This window comes from Podarcis raffonei, chromosome 2, assembly GCF_027172205.1.
Source record: "Podarcis raffonei isolate rPodRaf1 chromosome 2, rPodRaf1.pri, whole genome shotgun sequence".
NCBI lineage: Eukaryota > Metazoa > Chordata > Lepidosauria > Squamata > Lacertidae > Podarcis > Podarcis raffonei.
Window position 1 is genome coordinate 73,613,616 of NC_070603.1, and position 19,592 is coordinate 73,633,207.

A 19,592-nucleotide genomic window follows, 5' to 3' on the forward strand; every position below is an offset into this window, starting at 1 on the left:
GGAACACACTTCAAAACGACCTTGACAGATTAGAGAACTGGGCCAAAACAAACAAGATGAATTTTAACAGGGAGAAATGTAAAGTATTGCACTTGGGCAAAAAAAATGAGAGGCACAAATACAAGATGGGTGACACCTGGCTTGAGAGCACTACATGTGAAAAGGATCTAGGAGTCTTGGTTGACCACAAACTTGACATGAGCCAACAGTGTGACGCGGCAGCTAAAAAAGCCAATGCAATTCTGGGCTGCATCAATAGGAGTATCGCATCTAGATCAAGGGAAGTAATAGTGCCACTGTATTCTGCTCTGGTCAGACCTCACCTGGAGTACTGTGTCCAGTTCTGGGCACCACAGTTCAAGAAGGACATTGACAAACTGGAACGTGTCCAGAGGAGGGCAACCAAAATGGTCAAAGGCCTGGAAACGATGCCTTATGAGGAACGGCTAAGGGAGCTGGGCATGTTTAGCCTGGAGAAGAGGAGGTTAAGGGGTGATATGATAGCCATGTTCAAATATATAAAAGGATGTCACATAGAGGAGGGAGAAAGGTTGTTTTCTGCTGCTCCAGAGAAGCGGACACGGAGCAATGGATCCAAACTACAAGAAAGAAGATTCCACCTAAACATTAGGAAGAACTTCCTGACAGTAAGAGCTGTTCGACAGTGGAATTTGCTGCCAAGGAGTGTGGTGGAGTCTCCTTCTTTGGAGGTCTTTAAGCAGAGGCTTGACAACCATATGTCAGGAGTGCTCTGATGGTGTTTCCTGCTTGGCAGGGGGTTGGACTCGATGGCCCTTGTGGTCTCTTCCAACTCTATGATTCTATGATTCTATGATTCTATGAAATTATCTTAATATATATAAATAAATAACAACATTCTCCTCCCCACTCTACCAGGAGTGTAAAATAAAACTGTGTTAACTTACATGTACTGAGGTTTGCCTGCATTGTAGGATTTATTCGATTTAGTAACTATCAGAAAATTTGGAATATCTTCAGCATGGAACACAGAGCCAGGTCAGAACAAGAACCTAATGTACAAAACTGTCCTGCGCCTTTTGCTTTTCTTGTAATGTTCTTGAATATTTTCAAAAGAATGCAAAAAGAACCTTGAATGCAGATCCTGTGGCAGACACAGATCAGGCTTTTAACAGTTCTGTGTGGACATGAACCCATATCTGATTAAGTATATGCAAGAATATGCATGTGCACACAAAGGTCTTCAGCTAAGGCTTACTGTCTTTGGCTGAAGTAGGATGGGATAAATCATCTCAAAATCCATGAGTTACATATTGCTGCTCCTACTTCTAAGACTCTCCCTTTAGTTAAGTGCTCATGAGAGGTAGCCCTTCTGATATGGGAGAGTCCCCAGCTTCTAGAAGCCACACCCTACAGCATCAGCTTGCAAATGGTCCTCAAGGTGAGCTAGCTAGAGTACCTGGGCTGGAGAAATCTAATAGAAGGTCGCAAGGAAAATTCTGGACCTTGTGCTCATGCTTAAGGTCAGCCTCTTATGCGCATGAAACATGAGATGGGACAACCAGGTGCACATCATAATATAGGCTTGAGTCCAGATAACAGAGACAACTGCCCAGGCTTCCAGTGCCAGAAAGATGCACCCACATATCTGAGAATGGGAGTCTATTGCATGGAGTGGATTGGGTTAACCTGCAAGATTCTGATGTTAGGATACGCTGACAACAACCCAATGGAGGAAGGCCTTAGAAACTGATGCTCTCGTTCCTAACTCTAGCCTGTCACAATGCATGTTCTTATCAATTTATCTCAAATAACCTTGCACTTTGCAGCACACACAGCTCGGTATTGACATTACCAATCAAGCTCTGAGTGAAGTAGCTTCTTGATGGCAACAGATTCCCGACAGGCTTCACATTGGTTCCTGGCACCTTCTACCCCAGCTGGAATCAATGGTCCCTGTCCGTGGCAAGTTGCTAGCTGGCTGGTGTCACCCTCCTGCCTCTTGGACTGAGGAAGCACTGCTCATGCATTGATGGCGTTTGCAACATCTGTGAACACAAGGCGACTAGGTCTCTGGAGCACCCCTTGATTTGTCTGTAACAAAAAAAGAAATCAGAAAGAGACAGTGATGGAAACAGATTTAAGAAGGAGTTTGTGTGTACTTTACCCTCATTTGCTTCTCTGGGACCTGTAAAATGTTGCCCTCATAGGCAATCCTATGACAGAAGTAATAGTGAGCCAGATTCCATGTATCGTAAAAATGAACACACACCTAATCTCTTGCTCTCTGGTGGCCTGGGTGGCAGGAAGTGGTTGTCCACAAAAACAAATATTGTTAGGGGAAGAAAAACACCAGGTGGGCAGGGAGGGAGAAATGAAGCAAAAATTGAATGCAGGTGTTGCAACTGCTACTGTCATGGCCCTGGACTTGGAATAGGGAGGAAATCACACTAGGAGAGGCCCCTGCAGTACCCGCCTCGCTGGAGTGTTGTCAGGAAGGGGACCCAAGGAGATGGCACTGCCAGGTGGGTAAGGAGGTAGCCTTACCCTCCTCTGACTTTTCAGAACCCCAACTTGGTGGCACCCAATCACTACCACCCTATAGCCAGGGGCAGCTCCAAGCCTACCAGAGCCATTTGCTATTTCTAAGGATGTTCCACTTTGGCTTAAAATCCCGCTAAACTGCCTCAAAAGCTGTTTGTTTGTTTGTTTGTTTGTTTGTTTGTTTGTTTTAATTATAATATTGCAGAACTGATTTCATCACACTGAACCAGTAGCTCGTAATCTCCTTAGTTATCAATGTGAATGTGAACAGGTTTTTTGCTGGCATGAGCTTGTCGCTCTGATCACGAGCCAATTTTCTCAAAGCTACCAGGATTTCTCTACTGATCTATTACAGGATAGGTTCAGGTACAAGAGAAGGGTCTACTCTATTCCATTCCCGCCACCTGCACAGAAACATACCGGATCTTCCTGTTCCCGCTGGCTAAGCTTTTAGAGAAAATGTGAAGAGAAAACAAACACACATTGTGAGATCAGCTAACACTTCTCCTTTCCTCTCCTTCTTTACGGAAGCCATGGCTCAGTTCTGGAACTTGTTTCTATGCAAAAGCTTAATTTGAAGCATGCAGAGCAATAGTAAAGATTTCTTCTGAGCATTTGTGAAGCGTTTCTCCCTCATCACTTTTTAACACATGATTTTTATAGAACTCTGAGAGTTGCAGCCAATATAGGTTCCACTCTGTATCATATTGACTTCAATACTTGCTTTACATTAAATGAAGACAGAAGGTAGGTCAGGATCTAATGGATGATTGCTGGCTATTTGCAGTAGATTAGCAAGGTTTTAGTATTCTCAAGGGTGAATCAGCAACAACGACAACAAAAACTCTTTACTCCCACAAATTTTGTTGCTGCAAAGTATTTTTTTTATCAGGGGGGCGGGAGGGGAACCAGGCATGTATTTTTGAGTGAAAGAACTTGCAAGTTTGGTTCTGGTGCTGATCGCAAATTCCTGGGCTGAGCTTCCAGCCGGCCTGAGTTACTATTTTACACCCAACTGTCATTGGGGAACCTCACAGTGCTAGTAATTTAAAAAAACAACAAAACCACACACACACACCCCAAAGGAGATCCTGCAGGCCTGGTCACCCCTGCTTTACATGCATGAGATGCCAGGTTCAATCCCAGAAACTTAAAGAATTTATGTCTGAAGAATTGTATCTTAAGCCTTGGAGAGCCACTGCCAGTCAAGAGCAGGCAATACTGGGTTATGTGAACCACTGGTCTGCAGTATAAAAGCAGTTTCACACATTTAGGACAAGGATTATAGGGCCATTACAACTACCATCTAAACAGTTCAGCTGAACAAATGAATCTTCCAGGTGTCTCCTGCGTTCAGGTTCCACTCAGTTCATTTTATTAGCATTAGAGGTTGCGATCCTTTGTGCACTTACTCAAAGCAGCTCCCATTGAAATCAGAAAGTTGTGTGTATGTGCGCACGCACACACACATATTGTTGCAATAACTTCAGCTAATCCTTCATAATCACTTACAGAAACCTTTTAATTTTGGCACTAAAATTGATCACAAATTCCAATCCCATATATGTACTTTGAAAAGGGGGGAAAGAGTCATGGCTTCAGAAGGAAAAGCAGCACAGAAAATCTTCTTCTAACCTGATGTGGGTCTAGCCTGGAGCCATGCAAGCAGAGATGATCACAATATCCCTTTAAGATACCAAACTATCAATGCCTTGGTCGGGGGGGGGGTTACCTTATTCTGTGAAGCCTGCAAAGAAGCAGCATCTCTGCCATGCTCCAACAGCTCTTGTTCCAGCTCATCCTGTTCTTCAGCAGGATCAAAGTTGTACATGGGCATGAGCTGATGTCGCAACTTCTCTAGTCTACAGAGGGGAAACAGACAGTGAAAATTCCACCACTGTGAAGTTATTGGACTGCGCAGGAACATCAACGTTCCAGTTTTTGCTCAGCAACCGTTTAGAATTTAAGTACTCTGAGCAGGGACCACATCACCAAAGTTGCATTTAGGCTGAAATCCTATACGTATGTACTTGGGAGAATAATCTCATTGAACTCAATGGGACTTATTTCTGAGGAGGCATGTATAAGATTGCTTTAATGGTACAATCTTTGGCTTGGTTCAGTATCTGCTGCCTAAGTGCAGAGGTAATTACAGGAGATTTTCAAATACAGAAAGAATCAGTCTCTAAACATTGCTTTACCAACAGCAAGGAGCACTTACCGTTTTCTCTTCCTGATATATAAAACCTAGAAAAGCAGAAAGTTGTTGTAAGTACTGGAGAAACCTTTTCACACCAATTCCTAGGAAAAACAAGTACTGTATACTCTTTGGAGTGCAAAATTACATTGAGTGCAATGGGGCTTACTCCTAGGAAAGCAGGTGTAGGATTGGGGCATTCATGTACACTCATGCATACTAGGAAGAACTAGTTGGAAACCCAGTTTACTTTACCTCAGTAAGAGGTAACTCAGTAACTAAGAGAGCAATCCTAGACATGCATAATCAGAAGGAAACCTCACTCCCAAATAAGCCCATATTGGATTGCAGCTTACTTCCAAGGGTTGCACTGAAAATTAAGTCACACTGTGTTCAACGGGCCTTATTCTCAGGAAAATATGAATGGGGTTGCAACCTTAGCCTGCAACCCTATACACATGCTTACCTTGGAGCAAGCCCCATTGAGCGCAACATGACTTACTTCTGAGTAGACATGCACTGGCTTGCACTTCCTCTCTGAAGCCAACCCTATAGCTAGACTTAATAATTATTCCCTTTTCCTAGGAAATGGCAGTTCTGTGCTTTTGGAGAGAGGGGGCGTCTTGGGATCTCCAACAGAGGATTTTAAACACCCAAATGAGAAAATAATTCCCAGGGTCCTTCGGTGAAAAGCCATGCCATTTAAGCTGATATATGATCAAGGTAGACTGGCACCCAAGGACTGGCCCAGTCTTAGGCATATTTGTACCCTACTTGAAATATTATAGTGGAGCTCCTGAACTAAGCAATCTGCAGCCCTCCCGTAGGAACCACATGGTAGACACCGTCTTACCATAGCAACAGCCAACCCAATCACAGTGATGATGCCGAAGGACAGCAGCATGGTCCCCATGCCAGAACCATTGCCAGCCACATCTGGAATTTTGGTGCTGTTAAAGCTGCTGGTTTCAGGGGTCAGCGTAGCAGTTTCTGATCCAGCCCCGTCCACAGTCATCCCATGGTCTGGCTCGGAAGTGCGAGTGCCACTGTGGTACAAAGTGTTCGCAGTGGATGTGCTATAATTCATTTTGGGCCAGAGCTTTTGGTTGTCTTCTCCTTGGTTGACGTCTTGAACAACCAAGTTCTTACTTTTCTGCTGCAAAGTGCATTTCCTTGCCTCTTCAGTCAAGAAGCCTGATGGGAAAGCTCTTTCCTTGCATTTTCTTCCCTTGCTCTTCTGAAGTCCTATTGGCTAATCTCTAGCAATAAAGGGGAAAGGATAAATCAGTCGTTACCTTCCAAGGGATCCTTACAGCAACCCTATAAATTAGACTGGTATTCTTAGGACCATATTATAGATGAAGAGCTGAGGAGGGAGAGCTGCCTAAGACCAGCCCAGTTCATTCATGGTTGAGCTGAAATCTGAACCAAACTCTTAACCACCTTAAAACACTAACACTGCAATCCTAGGCACATCTCCCCAGAAGCTAGTCTCAATGAATTCCTCTTTTAATTTGCACATTCTGTTTTGTTAGGAAGGCTATACTATAGTTACTCAGCTCAAGCCTTCTGGATGGTGGCATGTGCTATAAACATAGATGTGAGTCAATAAAGTAGAAATAAGTTTAGCTGAGTATCAAGTAACTCCCCAGGTGGCCAGCTGACCTTCTGGAATCTCACATGGCCTAGTCAGGTGACCTACAGAAGTATCATGTGAGTGGACTTGAGTGTGGACAAGCAACAAGGGCACAGTACTTGAGGTGCCTTCAAGGCAAGACTCAATAGCAATATCCCATGCCTGTTATTAATCCTTACTACTGCACTTTTGGCAATGAAACTTAGTTAACAACAGATCGGTTCTCCTGAATTGAATCAAGTCATTTAAACATATTCTCACTATAACAATATCCTGTGATGTTAAGTTCGAAAAACAAACTACATGCATGCATTGTGTGAAGCACTTCCTTTTGTTGCTAAGTTAGTTTTAATGAAAGAGCATGAATTCTTGAATTTTAAGAGAATGACTGTACAACCCTAGGCATCTTTACTCATATGCAAGTCTCACTGAGTTCAATGGCATCTTCTCCCAACAGGAGGTAGTGGGCATAAGACTGCAGTTATATTTTATCCCTGGGCACTCCATAGTATTTATTACTACATTTTTTTAAAAAAAATGCCATTGAAATGCCTTTTTTCCCTTTGCTAAAAGTTCCTAATGATTAAACCTTTCTTCTCTTCCAACTCCTAGAATGCACTTGCCCCCTTTTTTACATTTCCTCCTCCTGCCACACCATGCTTTTCTTTTAAATGAGAAAACTAGAAACTCACCCTGCACATATATGCCAGCATTCAGGTGCTATGCATGTTTATTCAGCAGTCCCACTGTGTTCAGTTGGACTTACTCTCTCGTAAATGTGCAGCGCATTGCAGCAGACTCAGTTTTATTTTAACCCTTGAGCAGTGGTGTAGCGTGGGGGGTGCAGGGGGGGCCGGCCGCACCGGGCGCAACATCTGGGGGTTAGGGTTAGGGGGCGCAAATCCACGGGTTAGGGGCGCAAATTACTTGCCTTGCCCCGGGTGCTGACAACCCACACTACGCCACTGCCCTTGAGGGTTGTTGTTTTTAACCAGACACTATTTTTGCCTTAATATTGCTACAGCTGAGTTGTCATCAGAGCTGACATTTTCAAAGAACTTTCAACAGTGACCACAACATCCCATCCCTAAGCAGCCCTAACCACTTTGAACCTCACCCATCATAGTTCGTATGTGGTTAGGACTCTTTCCCCATCACTTCAGGTGTCCTTCTTTTCCCAGGAGAGGAGCATGCTCATGAGAATGAAGGAAACCAGGAAAGAACATTGGGACACTTTTTTATATAGAAGTCTATTTTCTAAAGCAAACTCCACCCCGACTTTTCATTCACTTATTTAATTGCTCTGCAGTGAGAACTGTGTGGCTCAAACATGCAAATGGATTTTCATTTCCCAAGATTGGTTATCATTGTTATACAAGACCAGCCTGGTTTTTTTGGGTGGAGGTGGGTGGGGAGCTATTTACCCCTATTCCCAAAGGCCCTGTTGAACCTCAAGAAGAATTGCCTGCTTGGCTGGGGCCTTGCATGGAAGTGCGCTTAAGCACTGAGAGAGAGAGAAAGAGAGTCAAAGAGAAACTTTGTCCGGGCAGAGCTCTGCTTATTGCAAGGGATGAGTCGGTTCCCAGCCACTTCTGAACTAAATCCAGCTCCCCGTCCCACTTCCCCAATTCCCAACGTGACAGACCAGGACAGCGAAAGGAAGCCTTCGAGGAAAAGGTACAACACATAATGGATGTCAGGGAACCGAGAATGATTTTGGGGTTTTTTTCCTGGGGTGGCTGGCTGGCCTGGCGCTCCTCCCGACCGCCTCCACCCATCTCCGTGGCCTGCTTAAGAGATCAGCGCCGACCTCCTCGCTCCCTGCCGGGCGCGCGTGGCCGTGCCGGGCCCCGTTAGCAGCAGCCTAAACAAAACCATGGTGATGACACCAGCACTTACGGAGGCGATCGCCGGGCAAGGAGGACCCAGGTCCCTTGCAAGTCCCGGAGACGCTGACCTGCCTGGGTTGGGAATGCAGCCCCCCGCCCAGCCCAGGATCGCGGAGGCCAAAGAGGGAGGGAGACGTTAGCCCCCCCGCCCCCTTCTTTTGACACTCTGGCGGAGCCCCGTCTGCAACTTGTGAGAGTGGCCCTGGCGAGGAGGGCAAAGAGATGAGGACCAGCCAGGGGCGCTTGTGCTGGACGTGGAAGACTCTTGCCCCCCTCTCCGCTTCCCATGCAATGGCCGCCTAGGCTGGGGACCTCAGCACATCGCTCTGGTTGCTGGGAGACTGGGTGGCTCCGGGGGCTTTGCTGCTATTCGGATTACCTGCACAGGAAAGCAGGAGCTGCTGCTGCTGCTGCCATGGTCTTACTTGCCATTGTTTTTCCCGAGATGCTGGGTGAAGCCCTTCCTCCCTCCCTCCTGTCACCGGCCCTCTTGATGCTCCGCTTTGATCTCCCCTTCTCCCTGGGATTGGCCAGTAGAGGACAGCGCTGTGGCTCGGGATTGGCCGGCCGGAATGTCACTCACAGCGAGGAGATGCCACCGCGAAGAGATGGGCTGCAATGCGAGCCCTGGAGATGAACGGCGAGAAGCCTGGATCCGGGCGCGTCTCGCGGTCGGCTGAAGGAAGCTCGCGTGCCCGGCAGGGCGAGGGAGCAGTCGCTTGAGCCGGTGAAAACTCTACTAGGGTTTTTCTTCTCGGCAGCTGCCCCTTATCGCTGTGCCCTTGGTCGGGGCAAATCCATCGTCTGGTGCAAAGTGGTCCTCGACTAGTCAGACTGCCTACTCAGCAGGACTGTATTTTACCGCCTGCGCGCCTTCCAACCCATCCTCGAATTCCCTAACAATAAAGCAATGAAGAAAACGCCTATGTGTGGAATTGGGGGGGGGGGCGTGGCGGGCGGGTTCTTTAATGTGTGCAACAATACATTTGCTGTTGTTTTAACTGCCTTTGAGAGGTGAGTGCTCTGCCCATGCTCAGAGGCTCCATCTCATGATTCTTACAGTTTTCTCTTGCAAGACATCAAATGTTGGGAGTGGGAGGCTTCCTCCCCACCCAAAACGCAGCACTCATTGTTGTCTGAACCCCCCTGCTGGATCTGCGCTTCCACTCAGCATGCATGCAGTCCATTATCAAAACCACTTCAGTTATTTATTTATTGACAAACCTCTACCTTTGAGACCCCAACGAGGGTGACAAGAAAGTGGCTTGAGGCCCAGTTCAGTTAGCAAAGTGATGCTACTAACCTGCATTTGTTTTTCTAGATATTTTTATGAAAACCAGTATGTGATTATTATTAGTAGTATTATGAAATAGTTAACAGTTCCCAAATTAAATATACTTAGGACAGAATATCAAAGAAAAAGTGCTCTCTCAATCCCACATTCCCAGCGTGTTTGCAGATATCTACGCTGGTCATGTCCACAGAATGGAAGATGACAGGATCCCAAAGGTTCCCCTACAGGGGGCTGGCTTCAGGCATCAGGCCTGCTGGCAGACCAACTCTGGATTACAAAGATGTATGTAAATGTGACATGAAGGCTAGCAACATCAACCCTGCCATTTGGGAATCCCTGCAGTACCTGGAAACAGTCAGGTTGTGAATCCACAGCAGTGGCCAAAGGGGAATGACCACTGGGAGGAGCGCAGAGAGAAGAAACACCATGATGCATCTGTAGCAGCACAATCTGACACCTTCATCTGCCCCAGCTACAATATATATAACTATCTCCTGTATTGGTCTCTACTGCCACAGCAGGCGCTGTAACCTTACAACAGTTTGACTTCACTCACAAAGGCACACTCTATCAGGGTTGGAGTCAGACACAGGTCAGTAATAAAGGAAGCAGATCTCCATTATCTCTTTATTCAAGGAAACAAACACACAACTCGACCTAGTGATCTCAGCAAACTATGCCCCTATGGAGCAGTTGCCAGGACTGAAGGTCCCTGTCTTCCATGCCTCTCTAAGGCTCTTCCCCAGCAATCTCAAATTGCGTGTGCATACCTCTGGTCTCTGTCCTTCCCTCCTCATTATTCTGCTTGTTCTGGGAGATGGGGGAGGGGAGCTTGTTGAAGCAGGACAGATTCCTGGGATTCTTCAGCAGCCTCCTCACTCCCCTCCTCTGCTTCAGCTGCTGAATGTGAACTACTCTCTGGCACAGGCTCTCCCTGCTCACTAAACCCTGTTTCCCCTTTGGCATTCGGCACTTCTTCCCAATCTTCTCCCTTTGTCCTCTCCTCAGTGTCCCACCACTGATCTCCTGGCTCTGAGCCTTCCGCCTCCTGGGCTCCCCTTGGGGGTTCCCTGGCGGATGCCTCCCCATACTCCTCTTCCTCCAGCCAGTCCCTGACACACTCCTCCATTGTCTCCAGAAAGAGACAGATGCTGAGACAACAGCAGAACAGCACCTGTGGGCTATCTTATACGCAGTTGTTTGGAAAGAAGCCCCATGAACACAATCAGGCTTTCTCTCCCACCACCCCAACCCGCCCCCGTGCTAAATTTAAGGCTTAAATCCTAAGAAACACTGAACACTGCAGGACTTCCTTCCAAGTGAACTTGCAAGGAAGATTCTATTTCTCTCTTTAGTGCACAGTTTTCTGCCGCAGCCACTTCTGTGGAACTGCTGCAATGGGCTAAGGCTTCCATGCGGGGTCCCCCTTGCCTCGTTCGCTCTGCCTTTTACGGAAAATTGACGCTTTGAGGCTTTCCCTTTCAGGCGGAACTGTGCGCCGCCGTCGCTGTTAGCGAGTAAGGCCGTGTTGCTTGCGGCCCCAACCGGAAGCGCGTCGCTTGCCAGTCTCGTAATTTGCGTAAGAGTCTCGCCTCCTGCTCTTGGGAAAGAAGCGCGGTAGTTGCATTGGTGCTTTGTCAATTTGCAGGTAAATAAAGGAACAAAATATCTCATTGTCGCCACATTTTGTTATAATGTACGTGTCCATAAAAGCCTTCCGAAAGGCTTCTCACTTGGAAGGAAGGATCTGCGAATTGGTCTCCCTCCTTCTCCCCGTCTTTAAATAGGAAACCGTTCTTAAGCCAAGCTTCGTTCCCGCGCTTTATTCAGAATTTCTCTCTGACTTCATCTATCTGCTGTTCAGCTGCATTGATCGGGCGGCGGAAACGGCTGTGTGAAGGTTTAGCTCAAAATGGTTTCGCCTTCTTCCACCCAACGAATAATGTATTTTAAACTGCAGTCGTTTGCAGCATAAGGTTTGCACACTAACCTAGAAGTAAATCCCGTTAAACTCATGCAGGCATGCGTAGGAGCGCCCTACTGGGCTTGGAATACTATGGGAAAGGAAGTTCCTATTTCTCCTGTTGACTGTATGTGACACTGCTCACAGAGGATAGTATCTTCACAGAAGAAGGTGATGGGATGATGGAGGCAGGGATTGTTGCCAGAGGCATTTGTGCTTATTCCACTATCATCTATGTGTACAAGTTCCTGTCGTGTGTGTGTGTTATAGGAAACAGCTGTATCATACTACTTTCAACTATTTCAGACTATTTTGTCAACTCCCATTGTCTGTGGCTACTTCCTGATTATTTGGAGAAAAGGGATAACATTCTGATCTGCTTGGATCATGACAGGAAGACATTTTTAAAAATGCAAAATAGCACAGATACCTTTTATATGCTTTATTATAGAGGAGCCTTGGCTCTTTTTGTCCGCACCTCCCATTCTATATTCCTATGCTTTGTTGCCTGCATCAGCTGTCCATTATAATTTTTTCCCTATGTGGGCAATTTGTGAACTGGTCAAGCATGAATTAAAAAAGGTGTTTTTTTATATATTTTATAGTCTAATCAGTCTAAAGCTGGCCAAATATCAGTCCTACCACTGCGGATGGTGGAACCCACACCTCACTTAGATTCATTTTATTGGGCCTAATCTCCTATGTAAACATTTAGGATGAATGCCCCAGGCCACAGATCACAGAAGGCACTGTTAAAAGGAAATCCACATGTAGTCAAGTCAATCACACACAAGAAACATACTCTGCATAACTGTGTTGGGAAGCCATAATTGACAATATCACTATTGCATCATGTATATAGCTGGGATTAGCAGAAGAAAGATCCAGACCTACTGGTAGCTCTCTGAATTATTTGAGAAGCCACAGAGGACATAGTTGTATATTGTGAGTTCCATTCCATTCTGCTACTCAAAACAAATTCCTGGGCTCAGAGTTCTTTCATTCTGAGTCTTTTGTGCTAAGCTCCGGTTGGTATATCTCAGAGTTCAAGTAAAAAACCAGATCCCACAAGCTTATAGTCTGTGTACCCTTGGTGTATAGTATATGTGTGACAAACAAGGTGTGTAGGAATTATGTAACACCTGAACAAGAGCCCTTGTAGTTTGCATTCAGTTCCCCCAGTGGTCAATAAGATGCGCTTTGGAAACCCACAAACAGGACATGAGCATACTAGCACCCTCCTGAATGTGAACTAGCCTGTAGCTTGAGTGTTAGTGAAAAGCAAATCTGGGCAGTTTCAGTACTGCTTAATTTTATTCAAATGTGGTTAGAATCACAATTATGGAAAGTGAAATGCATTATGCCTTCTTCATTTTCATGTGTCATATGAGTTCATCATTTATGCTGTGTCTGTAATGACCTCTTTAAAAATTACTTCAGCCTAAATGGTAAGTGAGCTTATCCTGAATTTGAGATGATTTCCTTTGGTTGTCTCTTTTTCTCTAGGTTACTACTGGATGAATGAGTCACCTGTGTGCTCTGCAAGGACAAGAGGACACATGGAATCTCCTGTTGACATTCTGCTGTATAAGCACTGATGAGACTGGAGTGTCCTGTGTTGATATATTTTCTGAAACCAGACTGCTGGTGTTAGAGACTCGTGGTGTACTTTGGTGGCCTATAAAAAGTTGCGCCTGTTCTCATTCTTGGAAACCATAACCTTCTGGAGCCATGAAAGTTCTTACTAGCTCTTTGTACAGGAAGCTTTTGAGTTTGTTCCCTCATCTTGGGAAGAGTCCTGCCAAAGGCTCCAATCTAAATCCCTGTCACAGACTGCTAAGAAAGTATTTCTGTTATAAGGCAGGTGTGGTTACAGCTGCTGACTTGGTCAACTACTGGCAAGGCGTGTTTGAAGTGAATGAGATCCCCGAAGCACAGGCATCTTCCGAATATATAGTTTCTCATGTCCTGGGAGCAAAAACAGTTAAGTGATGTGGGTAAAATAGTGGTTGTCTGTGCAGAGCACCAAAATGAATGTTGGAAGATCTGCCTCATGTCTGATTCACTAGCCAGCAATTCTGCGCTCTAATATATCACAAGCTTCTCCAATGAAGTAAATAGTGCTTCTTGTAGACAGAGAGGCTAAGCCTTGACCTCCTTTTAAATAACTTTGCTCTGCTCTGATCAAGGTTCACCAAGCACATCGGCTGTTTGCAGTAGCATCCAAGTACAGTTTATCCTGTTTACATCATTGATGCTTTTTCTGGATTGCTATTTATATCTGTTTGCCATAGATTGTAATGGCTAAATAACTGCTTAAACAGTTCCACAACTGGAAATAAGTTGTACCACTGTGGATGTTTGGCAGCATGTTATTTGGTCAAAATGTCTGACATTTAAGTTTGCCCCAATTTTCATAAGCCCATAATTTTTGGTTTGAAGTACTGCAGGGGACTTAGATTTTTTACTGCTATGCCATCAGAAAGGGAGAGACTGCTCAGAAGACTTTTTACAAGACTGGTAAATGAGCCCACACAGTTACTAGCCAGCAAAAAAGAGAGAGAAAGGAATGAATGAATAATTAATCAATCTATTAAGCAACCAATAAACAATAGCTAACCTTTCTAGCTTAATAGGAGATTAGTAGCCTGCATTTCATTGGTGGAAATCTTCTGTGGTCAGCATGGAAATGCACGCTAGTAGCCTCTTAGCAGTCTAGTGTATAAACATGCCTTCCATTAAGTGAACTAAAAAAGTAGGGATGGAGCATTTAGTTCATTCTGTGCCAGCCCGCTTGGTTTCCGTGCTAGTCTTGGTGGAAGGGTCTTTCTGCATGGCAAGGCAGAATGGTGGAGGGAAATCACAACACTCCACCCCTCAGCCACCATCCTTGTTCACTTCTGTGAACAAACAATCCATCTGTGAACAAACAGCCCAATTGCTCCTCTGCATAGCTACAGTTGTTAAATGCGAGGCTACTTTAAAAGGGACAAAATCATGTAGAATGGGCCTATTAACAGCTTTTGGTCATAATAGCTATTAGGAACCTTTGTTCATGAGGCAGTATGCCAGTGAATGGTTGTGGGACTTTTTCCTTCATTCCCTGCTTGTTGGTTTTTCCAGATTAATCAAGTTTAGTGGGTTCTATGGCCTTCCAGAGGTTGATGGATTTCAGCTCTCTTTAGGCCCAGCCAGCATGGCCAATGGTCAGGGAAGGTGGGAGTTGTAGTCTAGCAATGTGGGTGGCGCTGTGGTCTAAACCACAGAGCCTAGGGCTTGCCAATCAGAAGGGAATCCTCGCAACGGGGTGAGCTCCCGTTGCTTGGTCCCTGCTCCTGCCAATCTAGCAGTTCGAAAGCACCTCAAAGTGCAAGTAGATAAATACCGTATTTTTCGCTCGATAACACGCACCTGACCATAACACGCACATAGTTTTTAGAGGAGGAAAACAAGAAAAAAAAATTCTGAATGAAACAGTGGATGTATCATTTTTGTGCTTCATGCTGCGGCCACAGACATGTGATTTGACGGTGAGTTTGGGGTAGCCCAATGCAAAGATCCTGAGGATCCATGTGGATCCATGCTTTGTAACCACGTTTTTGCACCATTGCAGCCCCAGGCAACAGTGGGTGCATGATTTTTTTGGTGCAGGCTGTAGCCATGGACATGCTGTGTGATCTGATGGTGAATTTGGGGTGACCCAATGCAAAGATCCTGAGGATCCATGTGGATCCGTGCTTTGTAACCACGTTTTTGCACCATTGCAGCCCCAGGCAACAGTGGGTGCGTGATTTTTTTGGTGCAGGCTGTAGCCATGGACATGCTATGTGATCTGATGGTGAATTTGGGGTGACCCAATGCAAAGATCCTGAGGATCCATGTGGATCCGTGCTTTGTAACCATGTTTTTGCACCATTGCAGCCCTGTTTTTGCATCAGATCATTGCTATGTGATCTGATGGTGAATTTGGGGTGACTCAATGCAAAGATCCTGAGGATCCTTGTGGATCCGTGATTGGAACCACGTTTTAAGTAGCGAGGGAAGGAAAAACATAGAAGCGACAAGGAGAGGGGTGTGCAGAGAAGCAGCTGGCTAAGAATGCAGGAGAGGGGTTTTACCGGAGGGAGGAAAGGAAGGCAAAAGTCCCCCCCCCCACAAGCCAGCCAGCTCTCTCTCTCTCCCCCCCCCCCCCAACCTGCATGTTGCCTTCGAGTCCCAGACGCACGGAGAGGAGCTTTCCACTCTGCTTGCCTGGAGGGGAGGGGTTTTCTCTGCTCTTTGTTCCGTTTGAGCAAACACAGTAAGGAAACAGAAGCGGGTGGGCAGTAAGACCCTGAGGCAGAATGCAGGAAAGCAGCAACTTCCTCCTTTCCTCCCTTCTCTGGACTATTTGATATTTGCCTGATTTTTGCCTTCACTCGCGCTTGTCAGCTCCAGGGACCACACATTCGCTCGATAACACGCACAGACATTTCCCCTTACTTTTTAGGAGAAAAAATCTGCGTGTAATAGAGGGAAAAATACGGTAGGTACCGCTCTGGCGGGAAGGTAAACAGCATTTCCATGTGCTGCTCTGGTTCACCAGAAGCAGCTTAGTCATGCTGGCTCCCTCAGCCAGTAAAGTGAGATGAGCGCCGCAACCCCAGAGTTTTTCGCTACTGGACCTAATGGTCAGGGGTCCCTTTACCTTTAACGTCCGGAGAGCCACAAGTTCTCCACTCCAGATCTAATTGTTTATTGGGAAACAGAATGCTGTATTAGGTAGACCTTTGGTCTCACCCAGCAGAGCTCTTATCACAGTACAATGGAGAGGGTAGGTGGGCTGACCATCAAGAGAAGCATTTAACCTTCCTGGGTGCTGAGTTCAGTTTTGTGGGCTACCAGAATTTAGTCTAAATGCCTGTAAATAACTTTTCAGTTCCAGAGCTTGAATGCCAGCAGCATCTCTACTCCCCTCTCCGCAAAGCAACAAGAACAGATCCAGCAGCTATGTGCAAAACGGCTACAAAGGTGGGTACTTACGCTGATTTGTTTCACTTTCTCAAGGACTTTGCAGAAAAAACACTGTTCTATTAGGATGCCTATGGAATGTCAGGCAGCTAAAGTAGTTTTAAAATGAAGACAGGGGTCAAGTCCTGTCTTCAAGGTTGGAGGAATATGTTTAAATTCATTTCTTTTACTGGGAATTGACCTCAGTTTAGCTTAGAAATATGCACCCTTACATATAACTTAGTAATAAAATTAAAATGCAAGACAAACCAGTAGGTACTAGTGCTAGAAGTAGCTGCTGAGCTATCGCTACCACTCTGCAGTATAGTAGCAAACATTTAGTTGCCCATTTAGCACTTTAATAAATCATGAGCAAATCCCTTTTTAAATCCATAGGGCCTTTGCAAGAACTGAGCCAGCAGAGAGGTGCAAGTAACAAGCTGGGCTGCTAGGCTTACATAATGCCATTCAACAATTAAGTGGCTTTAAATAATTTAAATAAATGAGGCATTTCCAGCAAAGAGTTGTCCAGGGTAGATGGAGAATATTTAAGGCTTGGATCGCTGAAATGTGTTCATCTATGGTGGCTGAATCAGTTCTGTAGATTTCTTAGCACTCATAATGACAATTTTGCATGCATTTTAAAGCCACAATTTCTTAAATTATTTGTGAGTTTAGAACAATTAAGGTTAAGAAAATGACAGTACAGTATTGGAACTCATTATCTTGGATAGTGAAACGAATTGCCCACTGTCTCTTTGGTTCTGATTTTATAGCAATCTGCATACTAATTAATCCTCCTGTTGAAACAAATAAGCTGTTATTGCTGTGTTAATATGTTTATGCTTTAAAACCTAGGAGAAATACAAGTAGCCCCACTGTTAATATTCCATATTTTTCACAATATAGAATCAGACAGAAAACTGGACTTCTTTTAATCTGGGGTCTGTTTTATTGTACTCTAAATGTAAAGGACCCCTGGATGTTTAAGTCCAGTCAAAGGCGACTATGGGGTTGTGGCACTCATCTCGCTTTTCAGGCCAAGGGAGCCGGTGTTTGTCTGCAGACAGCTTTCCAGGTCCTGTGGCCAGCATGACTAAACCGCTTCTGGCACAACAGGATACTGTGACGGAAACAAGAGCCCACGGAAACACCGTTTACCTTCCTGCTGCAGCGGTATCTTTTTGTCTACTTGCACTGGCATGCTTTTGAACTGCTAGGTTGGCAGGAGCTGGGAATGAGCAACGGGAGCTCACCCCATCGCTGGTATTCAAACCGCCAACCTTCTGATGGGCAAGCCCAAGAGGCTCAGTGGTTTAGACCACAGCGCCACCTGCATCCCTTATTGTACTGTAACCCCACTAAGACAATAATAGCATCTAGCTCTTGAAGGTACTGAGTAAAAGTTTTGAAGATGAAGGGCAATAGCCAGGGCTGGCCCAAGAAGTTTTGACACCTGAGGTGGACCCCAGAATGGTGCCTCCCTCCCTGCCGGAGAAGAAGGGGTGAGGGAAGGTCCAAAAGGTGAGGAAGTAGGATTGACAGTGTGATCTGCTGCCCCTGTGAAACCTGCCACATGAGCCAGTTGCTTCACCTTGTTTCATGGGTGAGCCAGCTATAGTAATAGCTGCTGAAAGCTTAGAAATCAATAGACTTCTAAAGTGGGCTGAATCTTTATCTCTCCCCACCCACCCTGGTGGGCCATGTTGGACAGGTTTGCCCACATGTCAATCATCCAATGTCACAGTGATGTCAAGTGACCTCTTTTTGCACAGCGCTGTGTACAGAGCCCTGACGATCAGCTGATTTCTGACACTTGAACATAGTGCTTCACAAAGCACTTTGCAGGTGTCACCAATCAGTTGATTGGCAGTGGTTGGAAAACCCCTTTTGGGTCAGTCACATTTTTACCTGTCCCCACCACCACCACCTGATGTCCTATATGAGGTCTAGAACAGCATGTAGAGAACCTTCTTGGCTCTGCAGGTCAGATCCTTATCAGGATCAGACTTGCGGGCCTCATTTGACAGGTGAGCAAAGCCACCCACCTATGAAATCACACAAGGCTCCTTCCCCCACCCCAGGCAAGAGCAGCGCTTTTGCAGAGCGCTCACACACTATGAGCCTCAGAAAATCAGAGGTGCAAACAGGAATGCTGGGCTGCTTAAACTGAGCAGGAGTTAACCCCCGCTCATCAGTTCTTGAGTAGGGTTTAAATCCTGCTGCTTTGGCTGTGAAAATCTATTCCCTGCTGGAAGCAGGTGTGCACAGTCAGTGCAGGATTTAGCTCTGTCCTCTTGCCCACCAGCTCATGTCACCAATGACATCAGTTGATGCGTGGGAATGGTTTGGGGGAAATGGCTTTGTGGCTTGGAGGTTACTCACCACCGTTAGAGAGAAGCAACCACTTCAGTAATCGGGGGCGGTTGCCTGGCTGTTGCTCCTGAGGTCTTCTCCACCCTCCCAGGCCCTTTGTCTTTGTTGTGAGCTATGTATGCCACACAGCCTACCCTGGGACCTTAACTAGCCTCCCTCAGGTGCAGTAGAAGATTGGTAAAAGAAGAGCTTTTTGATCTCAAACTTCTCCATTTCTCTCTGTGTCTTTTTACATTGTGTGCCTCAGTTTGGAAGTTGATTTTTCAGCTGCTGCACTTCATCTTTGGTTATGGAAATATATGCGCTTTGACCCGGCCACCACTAGAGGCTGTATTTGCACAGTTCATGAAACTTTTCAATGCAAACCTGTGTGTTTGCTTATTCAGATATAAGCCCCATTGAGTCCAGCAGGGTCTACTCCATTATGGTTTGTTTCATGTTGGGCTTAGGAAATCTGTCTGTGTAATTTCCTTTGCTGTTTTCCTCTGCTATTCTTGTCTACTTTCTGGTAGAAACAGTGACAGGGTACCAGACCAGATGCATTTTCCACCTGATGTGCAAGTTTTGGAGTGCAATTGCATTCTGAAGTTTGGTGCTTTCTTTTGAAATAGATATTTTAAGTTTGGTGCTTTTTATAGCTGAAAGGCAAGACTTGCTGTTCAGCTGTGCATTGGGTATTATTTGCATTGTGTATGAATTAATGAGTTCTTTTTTGAATACTCAGG

The 19,592-nt window shown here is 45.6% G+C and overlaps 2 protein-coding genes across 3 annotated transcripts in view; one reads left to right on the forward strand and one right to left on the reverse strand.

The window, feature by feature from the left end:
- Nucleotides 1-847: 847 nt before the first annotated feature.
- C2H3orf18 (chromosome 2 C3orf18 homolog) lies at nt 848-8,756 on the reverse strand. The gene is made up of 5 exons (XM_053377453.1): nt 8,625-8,756; nt 5,574-5,979; nt 4,745-4,770; nt 4,256-4,385; nt 848-2,073 (listed from the first exon to the last, which is right to left on the reverse strand). The coding sequence occupies exons 2-5, from the start codon at nt 5,805-5,807 to the stop codon at nt 2,002-2,004; spliced, it is 462 nt and encodes a 153-aa protein (XP_053233428.1). The 5' UTR covers nt 5,808-5,979; nt 8,625-8,756; the 3' UTR covers nt 848-2,001.
- Nucleotides 8,757-11,066: 2,310 nt separating this feature from the next.
- The window catches only part of HEMK1 (HemK methyltransferase family member 1), a 55,155-nt gene continuing 46,629 nt past the window's right edge, over nt 11,067-19,592 (forward strand). For both annotated transcript variants that reach the window (XR_008328987.1, XM_053377452.1), the window contains exons 1-3: nt 11,067-11,187; nt 13,009-13,485; nt 16,421-16,512. Coding sequence is in view for 1 of the 2 variants with exons in the window: in XM_053377452.1 (XP_053233427.1) it covers nt 13,234-13,485; nt 16,421-16,512 (344 nt within the window). In the remaining variant the exon portion in view is untranslated. The remainder of the gene's footprint in view (nt 11,188-13,008; nt 13,486-16,420; nt 16,513-19,592) is intronic.